The 19,664-nt window shown below is 44.2% G+C and overlaps 1 protein-coding gene across 1 annotated transcript in view; it reads right to left on the reverse strand.

Moving 5' to 3' along the window:
- The window catches only part of NRK (Nik related kinase), a 124,605-nt gene that overhangs the window by 14,037 nt on the left and 90,904 nt on the right, over positions 1-19,664 (reverse strand). Inside the window, exons 24-28 of the mRNA XM_082207177.1 lie at positions 19,354-19,512; positions 13,924-14,067; positions 10,571-10,705; positions 5,998-6,098; positions 4,010-4,159 (exon numbers count right to left, since the gene is read on the reverse strand). Coding sequence (XP_082063303.1) covers positions 4,010-4,159; positions 5,998-6,098; positions 10,571-10,705; positions 13,924-14,067; positions 19,354-19,512 — 689 coding nt within the window. The remainder of the gene's footprint in view (positions 1-4,009; positions 4,160-5,997; positions 6,099-10,570; positions 10,706-13,923; positions 14,068-19,353; positions 19,513-19,664) is intronic.

Genomic DNA, 19,664 nt, shown 5'->3' on the forward strand with positions numbered 1-19,664 from the left:
CACAAAGGTCGATGTATCTGCAAGTCAAGTTGGCTACTGCGTGGGAAAACTCTCTCAATCGCCTTGGGAAGGAAGGAGCGATCAAGCAGCCTCCTACACACACCTGAAGCAAATAGCAGTGTTCAGATAAGAAGCATTTAAATGAGGGAAATATAAAAGGGTGGTTGGGGTACAGTTAATCTCCTTTTCTCGGCATCAAGGCCCTCATGCCAATGTCTCCTCAGAGGTCTGTTAACCAGAGAAAGAGTCATGTTTACATTCTCCTCTATCTGTGCTGTTTGTTTGGGTCTGCTCCAGATGTTGGCTACAAATTCCATCACCCCTGACGCAGATGGGGCTGATGGGAGCTGGAGTCCCAACAACATCTAGGTTGGGGGAGGCTGCACATATTGCTCAAAGGTCATTCAGAAGCTTATGTTCAAAGCATGTCAAACACACACACACACACACACACACACACACACACACAAATACAGAGGAAAAGCAAGCAGCATTGAAGAAAATATATGCATTCAACTCACTCTCAGAAAAACCTTGTGATTCATACTGTAAAATATTCAAATAACTTTAAGCAATTTATCTCAAACCCCTAGCCCACTTCCTGAGTGAGAGAGAGAGAGAGAGAGAGAAATGATTTGTAGTACATGCACATGAAAGAGGGCTGTGCTTTGTTTTAAGAAACCTTGAGATAAAAACGCATACTGAAAACAGTCCTAACCCGTCTATGGTACCAGGACTAGGATTAACCTGAGTATCTAACTCAATTATGAAAGATCCATGCAATTAGCATTTTCACAAGGAGAACAAACACCAGAACTCCCCTATTGCTTTTCATGAAGTGCAAAGGCACATGCAACTTAAAGGACATCCATTTCTGTGCCACATCAATGCCACGTTTGACCCATAAAGGAACCACAGATGCTTTACTTGCCAAAGTGAGTATACCCATTCCAGCCATGCAGTCTGGTGTCTCTGCAGCCACTATCCGTAGTACCAGGACAGGTATCCAGAGCCGGAGAGCAATTTTGATGCGTTGCCTTGGTATTACTTGCATGACCAATTGATGCGAAAGACAGAGAGAGAGAGAGAGAGAGAGAGAGAAAGTGGGAGCCAGACGCAGATATGTCTACACCTAGTCTGTTGCCTTTAAAAGAAGCCTAGGATGCTGATTCCAGAAACCTCCTTGAAGAAAATTATATAGCGAACCTCTCATATTCGGACCCTTCCTGGAACAAATCCCAGCAGCTGCAGGAATGACACACTTATTTAAGTTCCTGCACTCTTGGGGGTAAAGTATATTTTTAGTGCACTCTGTCTCATGGTGGACGAGTGAGCAGAATAGTCACAACCATCCATGGGGAGCTCTCATATTGAGGGCATTGAGCTGGGAAATATTGCTTCTCTATGTATCTAATTAAATTGGGGGCTGCTGCAGCCAGCATCATTTATTTTTTCTGAGGCTCTGGCATTTTCCCTTTGCCATTGTACACCTTCTGCTCAAAATGTGGTGTCACCTCTCATCCTCTTTTTACAAACCCTTCTCAAAACTCACTCATCCCATACCCTCCTACAGGTTGCAACAAAAAACCAGGACACCATCTTCATGTAAGTCACGTGACCTATGCGAGATTGTGCCCCCTCAAAAAAGGTGACCCATGTGAGATTGTGCCCTTCCCCAAAACTTTTTTTTTTGGGGGGGCGGGGAAATCTCAGTGCAAAATTGTGCAAGATCACAACAAGACAAAACAGGATGTCTTGGGTTTACCAGGGGATTAACTATATGCGCAATGCACAACCTTGTTTTTATTAACACACCCTTTCGACAAAATAATAAATTTAAAACATCATGGAGGCACCCTCGGTTGAACCAGTGGCATCTCTTAGACTATGTAATTGTCCAAGCTGAAGATCGCCGTTGGCTCCTTACCAGAGCTACGACAAGTGCTGACAACAGCAATAATCACAGATAACAATGGCTCTCAATGTGAACCATTAACATTAGGATCAGGTGTTTAACAGGGTTGTGTTAGCATCCCAACTCTATTCATTATTTTCATTGCCATGATTCCACACATTGTCAAATGGAAACTCCCCCCCCCCCGGAGTAGAAATCATATATTGAACAGATGGAAAGCTCTTCAATCTGAGTAAGGTTACCGTAACTTCTGTCAGAGAGCTTTAGTATGCTGACGACAATATAGTGTACACACTCAGAGGATGACCTCCAAACCACCCTAAATATCTTTGCAGAAGCTTACGAAAAGCTTGCCCTATCTCTCAACATCCCAAAAACCAAAGTGCTGCACCAACAAGCACAAAACAACCCCTCTGCAGCTCCACAGATCCAACGCAATGGTGTAACGTTGGAAAGTGTCGGTCACTTCTCCTACCTGGGCAGTTATCTTTCCACAAGGGCTGATATTGATGCCAAGATCCAGCAATACCTGAGCTTTGCGAGTGCAGCTTTCTCCTGATTGAAGTGCAGAGTGTTTGAGGACCAGGACATTTGAAGGAAACCATAATGCTTGTTTACAAAGCTACTGTACTACCAACTCTACTGCACGCTTGTAAAACATGGACTACTTATAAATGCCATCTCCAACTCCTTGAAAGATTCCATCAACGGTGTCTCCAAAAAAATGTACACATCACTTGGGAAGATAGGCAAACTAATGCCAGTGTACTGGAAGCAGCGAAGATCACCAGTGTTGAAGCAATTATTCTTCAACATCATTACGATCACCAGTGTCGAAGCAATTATTCTTCAACATCAACTTGGACTGATCATGGTGTTTAGATGCCTGATTATCATCTTCCAAGCAACTACTCTATTCCGAACTTAAAAATGGAAAGCGTAATACTGTTGGTCAACAAAAGAGGTTTAAAGACTCTCTCAAGGCACATCTAAAAAAATGTAGTATAAACACCAACAACTGGGAAACACTGGCCTGCAAGCGCTCCAATTGGAGAACAGTGTCATGGACTTTGAAGACGCTCAAACTCAGGATGAAAGGGAGAAACATGCTAAGAGGAAGGCATGTTTGGCAAACCCTCACCGTGATCAACTCCTGCCCATAAACCAATGCCCCCACTGTGGAAGGACGTGTGGATCCAGAATTGGCCTCCACAGTTACTTACAGACACACTGTTAAAACCGTGTTCATGGAAGACAATCTTACTCGGCTATGAGTGATTGCCAAAGAAGAATGAGGGGGGGAAAGATAACAGGCCGCCTTAGAGTACAAGGTCCTTTTGGGCCGTTCCCTGTTCTATTTTTCCTGTGCAAAATCATTAGCATTATTTGCTCATGGCACTCTATTAATTAAACGGAGTAGGTGTACTAATATCAGAGGAGCTTAGGCTCAAATCTCTACCCAAATCTCTGAACTTGGGCCAGACACTATCTCTTAGCCTAAGCTTTCACAGGGTTGTTGAGAGGAGAAAACTGCGTCAGTGGGAAGGGGAGAATCGGGTGTGCTGCCCCCAATATATTGGAAGAAAAGCAATGGCCAATAAATAAATAAATGAATCAAATAATTAAACAACAACAATACCCAAACTGCAGGCACAGAGAGGACCAACTTAGATTTATAAAGCTCTTTATATCTTGAATGGTGCCACAATCAACAGGGAAACTAGATGTTAAAATATTTTTCTATCCAGACACGTAGACATTACCTTGTTCGAACCTTTTACTGCTAATTTTAATTATATTTTAAAATGTTTTAAAATTTCTCATTCTTAACTGTTTCTTGTTGATGGCTTTAATATTTATTGCAAACGACTTGGAATTTCGTTACATTTATTGCAATAAATCTTGTTAAACAACTGAGAATTTCTTGCTTCTGTGGACCCACGTGGATGGAAATGTAGATTAGAAAAAAAATTCAAATAATGATAATAATCACGGCATTAATAGCAATGAGACCCTCTTTAACTGCATAGGCTGAAGAAGAAGAAGCCCCCCCCCTGCAAACTGTCATGATTCCTAAAGAATGATGTATCTTACATGTGTGGGAAGGTACAGGTCATACACTGAGCCAGAGTCCACATCAATAGCATGAAATCCAACTGGTGAGCCGTAGATCACTTTTAACCTCTGTCCATTCTCAACCGTCAAGTCAACCAACAGTGGTTTGTGGTGAAGTGAAGTGAAGGACTGCAAAAAGAAGAATCAGACACTGTGCATCTTACTGTTAATTAAACATGTAACCAAAAAGAGTCCTGATTAGCATTTTCCGTTGTCTTTCCACAAAGGTAAGATAAAGGTAAAGGACCTTTGGATGGTTAAGTCCAGTCAAAGGCGGCTATGGGGTTGCGGTGCTCATCTCACTTTCAGGCCAAGGAAGCCGGCGTAAGTCCACAGACAGCTTTCTGGTTCATGTGGCCAGCATGACTAAACTGCTTCTGGTGCAACGGGACACCGTGACAGAAACCAGAGCACACAGAAATGCCGTTTACCTTCCTGCCACAGTGGTACCTATTTATCTACTTGCTCTGGCGTGCTTTTGAACTGCCAGGTTGGCAGGAGCTGGGACAGAGCAACAGGAGCTCACTCCGTCATGGGGATTTGAACCGCTGACCTTCTAATTGGCAAGCCCAAGAAGCTCAGTGGTTTAGACCACAGTGCCACTTGCATCCCTTTTCACAAAAAATGACTGCAGTCATGGACTATGAGTTATGAGAACAGGATATGGGGAATAGCTCAGTTGGTTAGAACACGGTGCTTACAATGCCAAAGTTGGAGGTTTGATCCCCATAAGGGAAGGCTACATATTTGTGCACTGCAGAGGGTTGGACTAGATGATCCTCAGGGTCCCTTCCAACTCTATGATTCTATGACATAGCCCAAGTTGTGTGAGCTGAATTCATGTTCCCATAAAGCTCCCTATCTAACCCCACATCAAAATAAATGAATGAGAGAAATAGTGAGTTTGGGCAAACACATTCTACACTACAAATTTATAGCAGCCTTAGACCACTTTCCTGTCATGGCTTCTCCCAAATAATCCCCAAGACTGTAATCTGGTAAAATGCAGAAAAGCCTCTTGTTTGAAATCTCTAGCCTACCTTCACAGAACTATGGTTCTCAAGTTTCTCTGGAAAGAGGGAATGGGCAGTGAAATCAGTTTAATGCCGTGGTGCAAATTAGGCAGTAGTGCTGCAACCTTTGCCTGATTAATCAATGAGATTATGAGATTATAAATCATTCTGGTCAATGAAGAAGGCAGAAGATTCTGATTTTTTAAAGAACTTTAATGCACCAGTACATATCTGCCTTTTACCAGGCTAGTCTGTTTTCCTATCTAAACCGGTGGCAGTGGCTCTCAGGAGGTGGATCTAGACACAGGATAGTTATAAAAAATGAAAAAAGATCTCTATGGAAAATCACGTTTTAATTTTTTTTTTTGCTGTCTGGTGCCATCTTGTGTTGCATGTTTATAGCGCATTCAAATCACTATTTCTTTACTAAATGTAGCTGAGTCCCAGGATTTCAGGCAGAGAAGGGTCTTCCAACTCTACAGTTCTATGATTCTAAGTATTTGGCTTGAATCCTCAAGAAAGCACTCCTGTCCAGCATTAAAGGCAGCGTAAGACATGCCAGAGACTAGGTGCTAAACTAGTTTCTGCCATGTTTGGCTTACCTGGGTTTAGCAGTTATATAAGGAAGGGAACAAAAGCCTGGATTGGGCACGCCATCCCCTGCCTTCCATTACATTGCCTTCTGTGATACAGACATGTTCCCTTTCATATGCAAATTTATGCAACTTCAATTCAATTAGGTTATTAAAACTAATATAAGCAAACATAAATATTTGGGTGCCATCCCATAGGTTATTTGCCACTGGGAGTCCAATAACTGTCAGACAATGATCTTTTATCATTACAGGATGAAACAGGAACATGATTAGAACTCTGTTCATGTGTGTGTTTTGGGTGCGCATGTGTAGAGAATACTATGGAAAAGCAAGTATGAATCTCTTCATATTTACTTACCTTGAATGCCATAAATTTGTGATATGGTTTAGGAGCCCAGGCGTAGACTTCAACTGAGTTTTTCACAGCAATCACAAGAAATTTGATCCTCTCGTATTTCACTGAAAAGTAATAGTTTTCTTTTTCTAATGAACTAGGCACAGAAATCGGGAAAGGTTCTCTAAATCATTCTTTGTACAGCGAAAGTGCGAAGAACAAGTTTTAAAAAACCCAATTTTCCAACAACAACAGCAACCACTATTCAAATGATACAAGCTAAATAATAATTAATTAAGACAATGTGTTCTAAGGGGGAGGGGGAGGGGTGGTCACGACAAACGCAGAGCCCAGACATTTAAGCAAGTAGACCTGTATAAGAAGTCCGTATATCATACTGAACATAATGAATTTGGCTTACAATAACCTTACATGGCTTGAATTCATATGTTTACATAGTTATCTATCCTGATATTTCAATCCCGAGACCAATCACAGTCTTCAATTTATCCATACACTCAGGTTCACATCAGAGGTTGGAATGAGACAACAGTCATGAACCCTCTACCAGAATTGTTATGTAACCATTTAGTATATAATTTTATTAAGTTTTCTGTCGTACAATTTAAAACTTAAATTGCCATTTTTCTTTAGTTGGGACCTCACTTGTTTTCTATTTTTGGGCTAACAAAAGACAGGCTGCAGTAGCAGCATACATAAACAACCTTTTTAGACACTTGGGAATTTCAGTCTCAATTATCCCCAACAGAAAGGACTCTGGATTTTTTTGGGAAGTAATAATAATAATAATAATAATAATAATAATCTATTATTTATACCCTGCCAATCTGGCTGGGATTCCCCAGCAACTCTGGATGGCTTCCAACTGAATATTAAAAACCATACAGTGTCAGACATTAAAAACTTCACTAAACAGGGCCGCCTTCAGTTGTCTTTTAAAAGTAAAATAGTTGTTTATTGCCTTGACTTCTGCAGGGAGGGCGTTCCACAGGGTAGGCGCCACTACCAAAAAGGCCCTCTGCCTGGTTCCCTGTAACCTCACTTCTCGCAGTGAGGGAGATGCCAGAAGGCCCTCGGTGCTGGACCTCAGGGTCCGGGCTGGATGATGGGGGTGGAGATGCTCAGGTATAAAGGACCGAGACCGTTTAGGGCTTTAAAGGTCAGCACCAAAACTTTGAATTATGCTTGGAAACTTACTGGGATCCAATGAAGATCTTTCAGGACCGGTGTTATATGGTCTCTGCGGCCACTCCCAGTCACCAGTCTAGCTGCTGCATTCTGGATTAATTGCAGTTTCCGAGTCACCTTCAAAGGTAGCCCCACGGAGAGCGCATTGCAGTAGTCCAAGCAGGAGATAACTAGAGCATGCACCACCCTGGCAAGACAGTCCGTGGGCAGGTAGGGTCTCAGCCTGTGTACCAGATGGAGCTGGTAAACAGCTGCCCTGGACACAGAATTAACCTGCGCCTCCATGGACAGCTGTGAGTCCAAAATGACTCCCAGGCTGCGCACCTGGTCCTTCAGGGGCACAGTTACCCCATTCAGGGTCAGGGAGTCCTCCACACCAGTCTGTTCCCCAAGAACAGTACTTCTGAGGATTCAACCTCAATCTGCCATCCATCCTCCAACTGCCTCCAGACACTCACATAGGACCTTCACCGCCTTCACTGGTTCTGATTTAAAAGAGAGGTAGAGCTGGGTATCATCTGCATACTGATGAACCCCCAGCCCAAACCCCCTGATGATCTCTCCCAGCTGCTTCATAAAGATATTAAAAAGCATGGGGGAGAGGACAGAACCCTGAGGCACCCCACAGGTGAGAGCCCAGGGGTCTGAACACTTACCCCCCCACTTTCTGGACATAGCCCAGGGCGAAGGAGCGAAACCACTATATAACAGTGCTCCCAGCTCCCAGCCCCTCTAGATGGTCCGGAAGGATGTTATGGTCGATGGTATCAAAAGCCGCTGGGAGATCCAGCAGAACTAGGAAACAGCTCTCACCTTTGTCCCTAGCCCGCCAGAGATCATCGACCAGTGAGACCAAGGCAGTTTCAGTCCCATGATGAGGCCTGAATCACGACTGGAAAGGATCCAAATGGTCCACATCCTCCAGGCATGCTTGGAGTTGTTCAGCAACCACCCACTCAATCACCCATTCTTTCCCAAGAATGGAAGATTTGAGACTGGGTGATAGTTGGCCATATTGGCTGGGTCTAAAGATGTTTTTTTAAGAAGCGGTTTAATGACCGCCTCTTTCAGCAGGTCTGGGAAGGCTCCCTCACAGAGGGAAGCATTCACCACCCCACAGAGCCCATTGCCCAGCCCTTCCCAGCTTGCTTTTATAAGCCAGGATGGACAAGGATCAAGGAGACAGGTGGTCAGTTTTACTTGTTCAAGCAGCCTGTCCACATCCTCGGAGGTAACAGATTGAAATTGATCCCATGTAACATGACTAGACAGTACTCTCCCACCCAGGCCCTGCTCCCACAGTGGAGTCTACCTCCTTCTGAATCTGAGCGACTTTATCTGCAAAAAACTTTGCAAAAACATTGCAGGAGATCTTGGGGTCCCTACCAGGCCCCGGTGGTACAGGTTGTTCCGATAGATTGCGAACCACCTGAAAGAGGCTCCTGCTGCTGTTTTCTGCAGATGCAATAGAGGCGGCGAAGAAGGTCCTATTCACTGTTACCATCACCACTTGGTAGGCTCGACATTAAGCTCTAACCTGTGTCCTGTCAGCTTCAGAATGGGTTATCCACCACCAGTGCTCTAGCCATCTCAGCGATTGTTTCATTGCCCTCAGCCCCATGGAAAACCGTGGGGCTGTCTGGGCTCCATGCAATTGAAGAGGGTACAGCTGAAAGGCCATCAACATCCCCTACCACTCTCTGGAAACCATTCGGATCCATTAAGTGGCGGGGGTGGACCATCCGAATTGGTCCCACCTCCCTGCAGAGGAGAAGGGTCACGGAGAAGTCCAGTTGCACCAGGAAGTGATCTGACCATGGCACTTCTTTTGTTTCACTTTTACTTAATGTCAGATCACCAACATCCATAGAGGTGAAGACCAGGTTTAAGGCATGTCCGCGGCTATGGGTTGGGCCAAACTTATTTAGGGACAGCCCCATGGAGACCATGCTTTCCACGAAGTCCCGAACGGCCCCTTGTAAGGTCCTGTCAGCATGGATGTTAAAATCCCCTAGGACAACCAAACTAGGTGTCTCCAGGAGAACATCCGCCACAACCTGAAGCAGCTCGGGCAGGGAATCCTTGGTGCAGCGGGGAGGTCGGTACACCAAAAGGAATCCTGTACTGCCCCTATTGCCCTACTTCCAGAACATGCACTCAGAGAACTGGGTCTTCCTAATAGGACGCCTGGTGCAAACTAATGACTTCCTAAAAATCACTGCAACCCCCCCTCCCCGCTCACAAGGCCTTGGTTGCTGTGCGTTAGAGAAACCTGGTGGACAAGCAGTGGCAAGGACAGGCCTATCTGCTTCATCCAACCAGGTCTCTGTCACACATGCCAGGTCAAATCCTCCATCCACAATCAGGTCGTGGATGGCAGTGGTTTTATTCATCATTGACCTGGCATTGCACAGCAACACTTTCAGGCCATGTGGGTTTCCCTTGCTGATTCCAGTATCCTTCTGGTCAGGACCAGACCCGGAGGCAGGGATAGTCCCCAGACAACGACTAAACCTGCCTCCTTGGTAATGACATGGTCTGGTCTTAGCATAGCTCCTCCTGCTGCCCGTGATCACTGAGATTGGGTGTCCCAATACATCCCCCCCTGTGGAACCTGCCCCAGCCATTCTATTGGCTGAGGCCCACTCCCAGGCAGCCCTGATCCTTTCCCCTTAAAAAGTACAATACAAACTATACAATAGCCTAACAAAATAGTAAAAGCAAAGCCAAAAACAATTATACGAAAATAAAACTCATCCCCACCCCAACTCAACATTTATCCCACCACAATAAAAAAATAAAATAAAATAAAAATATATAAATAAAAACCGCCGTACTTTTAAACATCCCCCCCAATTCTTTATGGATCATTTCCCAATACTCTTTTACCCTTTTACAAGTCCACCGCACATGAAAGAACATTTCCTCTGTATGTAACCATTTAGGATCAAAACTGGTAAGAAGTGATAATGCAAAATCTTGATGGGATATTGCTCCTAGTTGACAGTGTCTGCAGTATATGTTGTTCCACACGCAAATGACCTATTTCAGCATGTGGATCTGAATAAAAGGCCTTGGAAATCTTGCTCATGTAGACAATAGCTATATTGTCGCAGTGGTTTCAACCTCTGAATCTGGTGTGTTCAAATAAGCCCTCAAAGAAGGGGTGAGGAATCTCCATCCTGCAGGCCCATTTTGCTGGAAGGAGGCGTACAAGACGCCCCCCAACCACTCTAGATTTGCACAGGGTTTACTCCATAGCTTATTCTCTTATTAACAGGAAACTAAAACATTATTTTAATGATCTCGAAGTGAAACAGAGTTAACAACAACAACAGAAATATTGTGCTAAAATTGGCTATTAGCAGCCCACAAGGGAAAAACTCACCAACTTTGTAGTGTATGCAGCCTTCTAGGTCACCCACAGATACCCAGCCTTGTCGCTTTTCCACATCCGGATCATTCCGCAAGATCTTATTCCTGAGCCAGGATAGATAGTAGACACGTAGCTTGTTCTTTTTGCCTGCCAATTTATTGGAGCAGAAATAGAAAAGGAATTCTGTTTGAAAACTTAACTTCTCTACATGACTGTGGAGTGCAAGGCTGTATCACACCACCAACTTGGCTGGAAGTAGTTTTGAGGTTGGTAATATCTTAAACTAAGAGGAAAGATGCCTAATATCAAGCCAGTACAGTGGTACCTCGGGTTAAGAACTTAATTTGTTCCGGAGGTCCGTACTTAACCTGAAACTGTTCTTAACCTGAAGCACCATTTTAGCTAATGGGGCCTCCTGCTGCTGCCGTGCTGCCGGAGCACGGTTTCTGTTCTCATCCTGAAGCAAAGTTCTTAACCCGAGGTACTATTTCTGGGTTAGTGGAATCTGTAACCTGAAGCGTATGTAACCCAAGGTACCACTGTATTGCCTATTCTGGCTGCGTAAACACAATTCCATTAGGACACATTTAAAACACATAGCTTCCTTTGCCCCAAAATCCTGGGAACTGTGGTTTGCCCCTCACAGAGTTGCAATTCCCAAAGTACGGTCCCCAGGGTTTTTTGGGGGCAGAGGGAACGGAAGCCGAGTGCTTTAAATCTGTGGTGTGCGTACCAAACCTCTGTCTTGCAGCTGTTTCCGCAAAGACTCGGGCAGAGGTCTTTCTGATATCTACTTGACTAATATCATTTTTAGCAGAGACGTCAGACAGCGAAGCCAGAGTTTTTCTGTGTGCAAAGCTCACGCTCAGTGATGGATATATGTTCTTGGATCATTGCAGTCAGACAGTAAAGCAATAGCACCACCTTGTGGTGAGAACGTATATAAAAAATAAACCAATACTTGTGTATCTGTGCCCTCAGACGTGATCCTAGTTTCAGTTAAGCTTTCGTTGTGCAAGCCGAGCCTTATGAAAGGCACCGTTCCTTAGTATCACTAGTACAACTGCAGCTCAGGGTGACGTTCCAAACAATCTGTTTTGCACCCCAGATCTGTTTGTTGGATCTCCTTTGTTTACTTTGTAGTAGCTCCTTCACTCAACACCCTGTAAGGCGAGGGGTGGTGAACCTTCAGCCCGGATTTGTATTCACGTGCAGCCCAGTGCTGTGGTGGAGATTAAAATTGCCCCATCTCAGCACTGGGCAGGGTGGAGTGGTTTAAACTGTAATGTGTGGTGCATCTATGTTTCTGTGTGCATGTGTGGTTAACTGTGGGTTAAACCACAGAGGCTAGGACTTGCCGATCAGAAGGTCAGCGTTTCAAATCCCCAAGACAGGGTGAGCTCCCGTTGCTCGGGCTGCTCCTGCCAACCTAGCAGTTCGAAATCACCTCAAAGTGCAAGTAGATAAATAGGTACTGCTCCGGCGGGAAGGTAAACGGTGTTTCCGTGTGCTGCTCTGGTTCATCAGAAGCAGCTTAGTCATGCTGGCCACATGACCTGGAAGCGCTACGCCGGCTCCCTCGGCCAATAAAGCGAGATGAGCGCCGCAACCCCAGAGTCGGTCACGACTGGACCTAATGGTCAGGGGTCCTTTTACCTTTTATAGTATATTGGCCTATATCATGTGAGGGCAGGACAGAGAGAGGGTGTGTTGCTATGTATTTATTTCCAAGGTGATGTAAATGGTTGCTGTGTGGTCTACCTGTGTGCTGAGTGTGTCTGCTGCACGTGTGGGGTTGTGTGTGCGTGCATGCATACATACATGAGAGTGTGCTTGGTAGCCCTCAGTTGGCAAGCATTGAGCATGGGCTCTCATTTTGTGTGTGTGTGTGTGGGGGGGGAAGCCCCATTACTTCATCTTTCAACAAGTCTTATTTACTCTGTTTTGATTTTGTCAGTTCAAAACATGCCCTAAAGTTGAGGGCATTCTGTTTTAGCGAGTCGTCGTCCCCCCCTTTTTTGGTCGTAAGCCATAATCTCTCTGTGTGTGGTGCATCAGCATTGTTCAGAACAACAAAAAATATGGCCACTCCTGTAGCTATAGGAGATAACTTCGGACGGGAGAGTTATGGGTCTTATCATGAAAAACCACCTGGATGGGGTTAATACCTGTCTTTCCATGCTTTTGACAAAGAGCAGTTTGTAACCTGGAAGTCTGTACACTCTGTAACTAACAGTTTGTTCCCATAAAAGTTAGTACTGTATATAATTTGAAAACTTTAGTGGAGAGTCTAGGGCTGGATCGAAACCCACCTTTTAAACATTATTAGAACAATATTAAAAACATCATTCTGAAACGGCAAAGCATTTGGTTTCTTCCTTCGCTTCGTTTCCCACAAGGTATTTTTTGGGACAGGGATAGGTCTGCAGCGCCCTCTGGTGCCACATTTAAACAACACATCACTAACGTTTGAAAAGAACTTCGTATGGAAATATGGTTATCAGAACCATTTTTGAAATTCATTTTTAGCATCAAAAACCATGAGTGCACATCCACCCTAAGCCACACCTACCACCATCATGATCATTACTATTAATGTTAAAAATGTATATCCTGCTTCCCAGTGCCCAGGTGTCAAAGGAGCTTGTACAGGTACAAGATGCAAATTTTAAAACATAAATGAACTTTCAAAAATTTAAAGCCTCAGAAACTTAAAACCTCAGAAATGCAAGCAAACAAAAAGATTCTAAAGCATCGGAGAAGCACTCATGATGCAAAGCCCTCCTGAAATAAAACAGTTTTAATCAGGCGTCCAAAATTCAGCAGCGATGGTGCTTGTCTGATTTCTAGTGGCAAGGAATTCCATAGAGTAAGACTCATAAGACTGAAGGCATCTCTTCTTATTGGCGTGAGTTGTGCTAACAGGACTCCCTCAGATGGTACCAGTGATTGAATAGGATGGCCAGGGTAAGGTGGCTGTGACCCATAATTTCAGAACACTGATATCAGACATATACATGCCTAGTCTGTGCTCAGGGAGGAATAATTTAATGGTTGCTGCCATCAGCTTCCAGGGCAGGGATGGAAGCCACATTAGAGAAACAAACACAGAGAGATTGATGCTGTTAGACTCAGAAGCCAGCTTTAAACTAGTTTTAAGTATCTGGTGTACTCTATAAATCTTGCAAACCACTTTGCATACTAAGCAGGCAATGAAACACCCTGAATCACATCTGCCCTAGATACAAGGATTGTAAGCATCAGGAGGAGCCGACGAGTTTTTACAACTCAATTTGCAGTCTAATCTTCTTTGTAATTGCTTCTGGTCCTACTGTAGGTCAGATGGTTCTAGGCACCAAACAAACCTGAGATGGTAATTAGCACATTGAGTCCTTCGAGCACATCCATCTGTTGGAACCGCCTCCGGGTTATCAATGAGTAAACTCTTCCTTGGCCGCTTCTGTCTAGAAGCCACAATCCATTCTCAGTCCCCACAAGCAAATTCACCCCTGTTAAAATATGGAAGAACACCAAAATCAGCGCAAGTAATCCTGACAATATAAACCATCTAAAGGCAATTTGGACCACTTCCTCACTGGAGAGTGAATGGATGGAACAGCACTTTGGTTACTATATTGGTATTCAACAGCTCTTACTCAAGACAGGTGGGACCTGCAACGTAGCCTGTGCACACATTACTGCCTTTAAGCACAGCAAGGCTGTTGGTTTTTTCAGTTCCTGTGGAAGCTGGTTTTGGTGGGGAAGTCCATCACAACACAGCATTTAATACTAATCAGAGAATCGTTGGAAGGGGTCCCTGAGGGTCATCTAGTCCAACCCCCTCCAATGCAGGGATAATAATAATAATAATAATAATAATAATAATAATAATAATAATAAATTTATACCCTGCCCACCTCCAAGGAAGGAGTGTCCACAACCTCCCGAGGGAGTCTGTTCCACTGCTGAAAAGCTCTTACTTCCTGATGAATCTCCCTTCTTGTAACTTGAAATGGCAGGACAGATATGGATGCAGCTAATGTTGTGTGTATGCCACTTACCAAACCAGCAGTGAGAGTGCACTGGATGCAGATTTAATGGGAGTGTGTGCACGGCCATAATGTTGCAGTGTGGCCTGTTCCTGTTCAGGGTGCCAGCCAGCTGTAACCTTTCCCAGAAAGCTCCATTCTCTTCCCCCCTTCTTTCCATCTCAATAGAGAGCATTCCATGGTCACTGATTATGCTCAGTCCCCATTAGACTGTTTGGGGGCTGTTCCACTCCGACCCCAAATGATTTTGATTGGGTTTCGATAACAAGGAAAGCAGTGTTAACAAAAACTGAACTAAGCTAGCGGAGGCATCTTATCATATGGGTCTTACAATGCACATATTGTGAGTCAAACTACTCTTTGTCAATTTGAGTCATTCCCCCCCCCCTTAGTAAATCTCTCGTTTGTCCACCAGGAAGAGGGCACTTTTAAAATATAACCCGTCCACAGATTGACGACTCAAGTTGTTGGAGGTTCTAGTAAATTCCGATTCTTATTGACATATGCCAGAAAAGGCATCCAAATCACATCAGATTAGTGATTTTTCTGCCACCCCTCCAATTACTGTTTGCTATTTTTCTGCCATCCCTTTAATCATACTATTGTGGTATGTCAGTCTTTCAAAGAAGGCCAAGACTTGGATATTATCTAGCTACCCTTTGGCCATAAATCCTGTTTTCCGGTGACTTGCCAACTCAGTATGTGCTCCCGCAAACAATAGTGCTACCCTACTGATTCTTTGAGAACTCTACAGAGGTTCGATCCTTGATCCCCCTCCTAAAGTATTTAGAACCTTGGGGTTCCCCTGAGCCTGCTGGTGCCCCACTATTGTGCACGGGCATTCTGGTTTTGGTAATTTAAGTATATTTAGTGAAAGTTTCATTCAGAAGTAGCATGCCAGGGAATAACCCCTGGTGTGGGGCAGATGTGGGGTGGAGCAATCTGCCCTCAAGTCCTGCTTTGTGGGTCTCTGGTTGGCCACTACTAGAATCAGGGTCCTGGACTAGATTGTTTGCTGCTCTGATCCTGCAGGGGTCTATGTTTGTTTTTTGTTTATATTTAATTAATTTGGGTGGGGTTTTTTTTTTGGGGGGGGGGTTATTTGCATTTCTCTAAAGGCATTTAAAAGCATTCTTTTATTGAGGGTGAAAGAGGAGAGCGCAAAATATGGTCTGAAGCTCAACATCAAAAAAACTAAGATCATGGCCACTGGTCTCATCACCTCCGGGCAAATAGAAGGGGAAGAAATGGAGGCAGTGAGAGATTTTACTTTTTTGGGCTCCATGATCACTGCAGATGGTGACAGCAGTCACAAAATTAAAAGACGCCTGCTTCTTGGGAGAAAAGCAATGACAAACCTAGACAGCATCTTAAAAAGCAGAGACATCACCTTGCCAACAAAGGTCCGTATAGTTAAAGCTATGGTTTTCCCAGTAGTGATGTATGGAAGTGAGAGCTGGACCATAAAGAAGGCTGATCACCGAAGAATGGATGCTTTTGAATTATGGTGTTGGAGGAGACTCTTGAGAGTCCCATGGACTGCAAGAAGATCAAACCTCTCCATTCTGAAGGAAATCAGCCCTGAGTGCTCACTGGAAGGACAGATCGTGAAGCTGAGGCTCCAATACTTTGGCCACCTCATGAGAAGAGAAGACTCCCTGGAAAAGACCCTGGTTCTGGGAAAGATGGAGGGCACAAGGAGAAGGGGATGACAGAGGACGAGATGGTTGGACAGTGTTCTCGAAGCTACCAACATGAGTCTGACCAAACTGCGGGAGGCAGTGGAAGACAGAAGTGCCTGGCGTGCTTTGGTCCATGGGGTCACGAAGAGTCGGACACGACTAAACAACTAAACAACAACAACAAAAAGCATTTAATAGGGACCAGTTTACCTACAAGACTGCCTTACTCCACATGCACCCAAATGACAGATCAGTGGAATTGGCATTGCAGGTGCCAAATGATACCGTTTCTGCATTTGTAGGAACTCATTTGGTGTGGCATCACTTGCACTTTGGGACTCCCTGCCTATTGAGACCAAGCTGGTGCCTTCACTGTACTCTTTTTGGCGCCTGCTAAAAATATATATTCATGTTTAGATAAGCCTACCCAAATTCTTAGAAACGCTGGTGTGAATTTTATTCTGTTTTAGTATTTTAACTTCTTGCATCTTTTAATGCATTGCCATTTTTCCTGATTTTATAGTTTTATCTTTGAGGGTGTTCTTTTTTTTTTTTTACAATCAAGCAGTGTGTAAATTTTGTTAACAAACATACTTTTAATGCATTGCCATTTTTCCTGATTTTATAGTTTTATCTTTGAGGGTGTTCTTTTTTTTTTTTTTACAATCAAGCAGTGTGTAAATTTTGTTAACAAACATACAACTTAATATCTAAACATTTCCAAATGGCAAGTAAAAGTGATATGAAACAATCAAAGTGTCATAAAAGCTGCAAAACGGCACTATGAAAACAGATTTTAAAAAGTAAAAAGATGATTTCGGAAATAGCAGGGTTCAATTTCATGGGTCAGGAACAGTCTAGGCAGAAAGAGATGCCTTCACAAGATGTCTGAAGCAACTGATGGACGATGCTTCATGAATGACATTCCACAGAGGAGAGACAATGACATAAAATTCCAATTTTTGGGTCACTGCTCAGTGATAATCCACAGAGTGATGGCCTAAGTCAAGACCCTGGGGGAACAGCCAATATGTGGCATTTAAGGCTTATGTCGGTCATCCCAACCCATGTACCTAGGATTAAGTACCACTGACTTCAATAGGACTTACTTCTGAGTAGGCATGGTTAGGATTGCTCTGCCAGTTAGCTTTTGTGGGGAGAGAAGGGACCATTGCAAGGTAACAATTTTTGAGTTCCCATAGATTTGTCATGAAATGTCACTTGGAGTTGGGTACCCATTCTCGAGAAACATCCTAAGAAGTTAAACAAGACTTGCAAAATTTCTCTGGGAGAGACCCTCAAGTATGTGTCTACAGTTAAATTGTTTTCAAGCCAGCAGAAGTGCTGAGGGGATTGCGGATTCGGGCTGACACTCAACGGGCGAGGCTTCCATTTGGTTGCCATGTTTGATAAGGTTTCTTATCGAAGTGTTCCTGGCGGAAATAATGAGATGGCATAAGGTATTACGCAGCACAAAAAAAGAGAGAAAAAGCAGCGGAATGCTAGCAATGGGCTGGTAAGAACGTAGCGCTCTCCAGCTCAGCACACATATCATTACCAGCTTTGCTATGGTGCTCTGTTCTTAATTTAAAATCTTGGCCTCCTCCAAACATACATCACATGAAACCCAGAGAGCTGTAAACTGTAAATCTACATTTCCTGGGATAATTTCTTCCGGCATTTCATTCATTTATTTTGTTTCTCATTTAAGGCTCGAATCAAGGCAGGAGGTGTGGGTAAAATATTGTATCAGCTCCATGGAGCTTGTCGTCGTACTGCCTGGTGTCAGGAAGATGGAAAGTTAAAGCTGATGGGGAGCTAAGGCATCAATAATGAGGATGGATCTTTAAATGACAGGTGGTGCAGTCCATCCAGCATTTCGGCATATCACACTCAGATGTAGGAAACTGGGCTTCATGTCAAGGCCAGCTCAGAGGCAGAGAATGGCACTGAGGATCATAGTACATTCTAAGACCAATGGTAGCTGGGATGCGCTGGTGGATGCCACAAGACTGCAATCCTGCAAACCTTCCAACACCCCTTCCAGGATTTCTGTTGCAGAGTGTTCTCCACTTCAGAAAGTGATGGGCTCAAGTTACTGCCCAGGACAGAAAATGTACTGGTATCACAAGACCTCCCATCTCTGGGCATGACTTGAGAGGCAGAAAGAAGCAAAAAACTGACACATGCTCTAGACCAGGTCCCTACTGATGCTCCAGAAATGGGTAAGACTGGGTTACAAAAACTCAGTTGCTACCTAGCTGTTGCTCAAGCAACATCTCCTTTTGGACAGCTCCTCTGATGCTTTACTGCTGATCTTGCCTTGCTAGTAAGTGGTCCAGCTGCATTCCAGGACACTTCGACTCAACAATCAGGGTGAATGGGAACGGAAACAGGACTGCAATACCCCAAGGACCGCCTCTCTCCCATATAAACCGTTCTGGACTCTGTGTTCACCCTTCTTCGTGTGCCTCTTCCAAGAGAGGTCCAGAAGGTGGCAACATGAGAATGGGGCCTTTTCTGTGGTGGCTCCCTGTTTGTGGGATGCTCTCCCCAGGGAGGTTCACCAGGCACCTTCATTATATATATTTTAGGTGCCAGGCGAAAACGTTCCTTTTTAACCAGGCCTTGGGTTGATGAATATTTTAAATGTGTCTGTGGGAAGGGGGAGGCTATGGCTTTGCTGTTGTGTTTTAATTATATACTTGTTTTTATCCGGTACTTTATTCTGTGAACCACCCTGTGGCCCTTTGATGAAGAGCAGTATATAAATCTAACAAGTAATAATAGCAACATAGGAAGCTGCCTTGCAATGAGTTAGGCTATTGGTCCATCTTGCTGCAATATTGGCTACACTGACTGGCAGCAGCTCTCCAGGGTTTCAGGTGAAAGTCTTTCCCACTCCTACCTGGAGATGCTGAGGATTGAACCCAGGATCATGCAAAGTAAGTGCTCTTCCAGGGTGCTTTGGCTCTTCCCCCTATATTTTTTAAAGATCTGAACAAGCCTCCAAGAACCTCAGAATCGCAAGCCATCTATTCCTGCTTCAGATAAACTTTCTTACCCCACAATGCGGAACACAAGATCTCAGAGTTGAACTTCTTTTTGTATTTGCGGATTTCTGGGCTGTCACTCTGTGGCCGGATATTGGTGGGGTTCACGTTGACCACCGAGCCTTTCCTTGCGTTTTGCCTGCTGGTGGGCTCTGGTTTCACACTGGATGCTGGGGAAGAGAAGCAGAGAGTTTTTTATAAAACGATTGTTATGTTTTCTTGCACAACACATGGCTTGTGAGGCAACTGTGCCCCACACTCTAAGTGTGCCCCTCATGAAAGAAGGATTTCTAATCTCTTTTTGAATGACATCTAATATGTC

The sequence above is a fragment of the Podarcis vaucheri genome, assembly GCF_965113315.1.
Source record: "Podarcis vaucheri genome assembly, chromosome: Z".
In the NCBI taxonomy this organism is placed as follows: Eukaryota; Metazoa; Chordata; class Lepidosauria; order Squamata; family Lacertidae; genus Podarcis; species Podarcis vaucheri.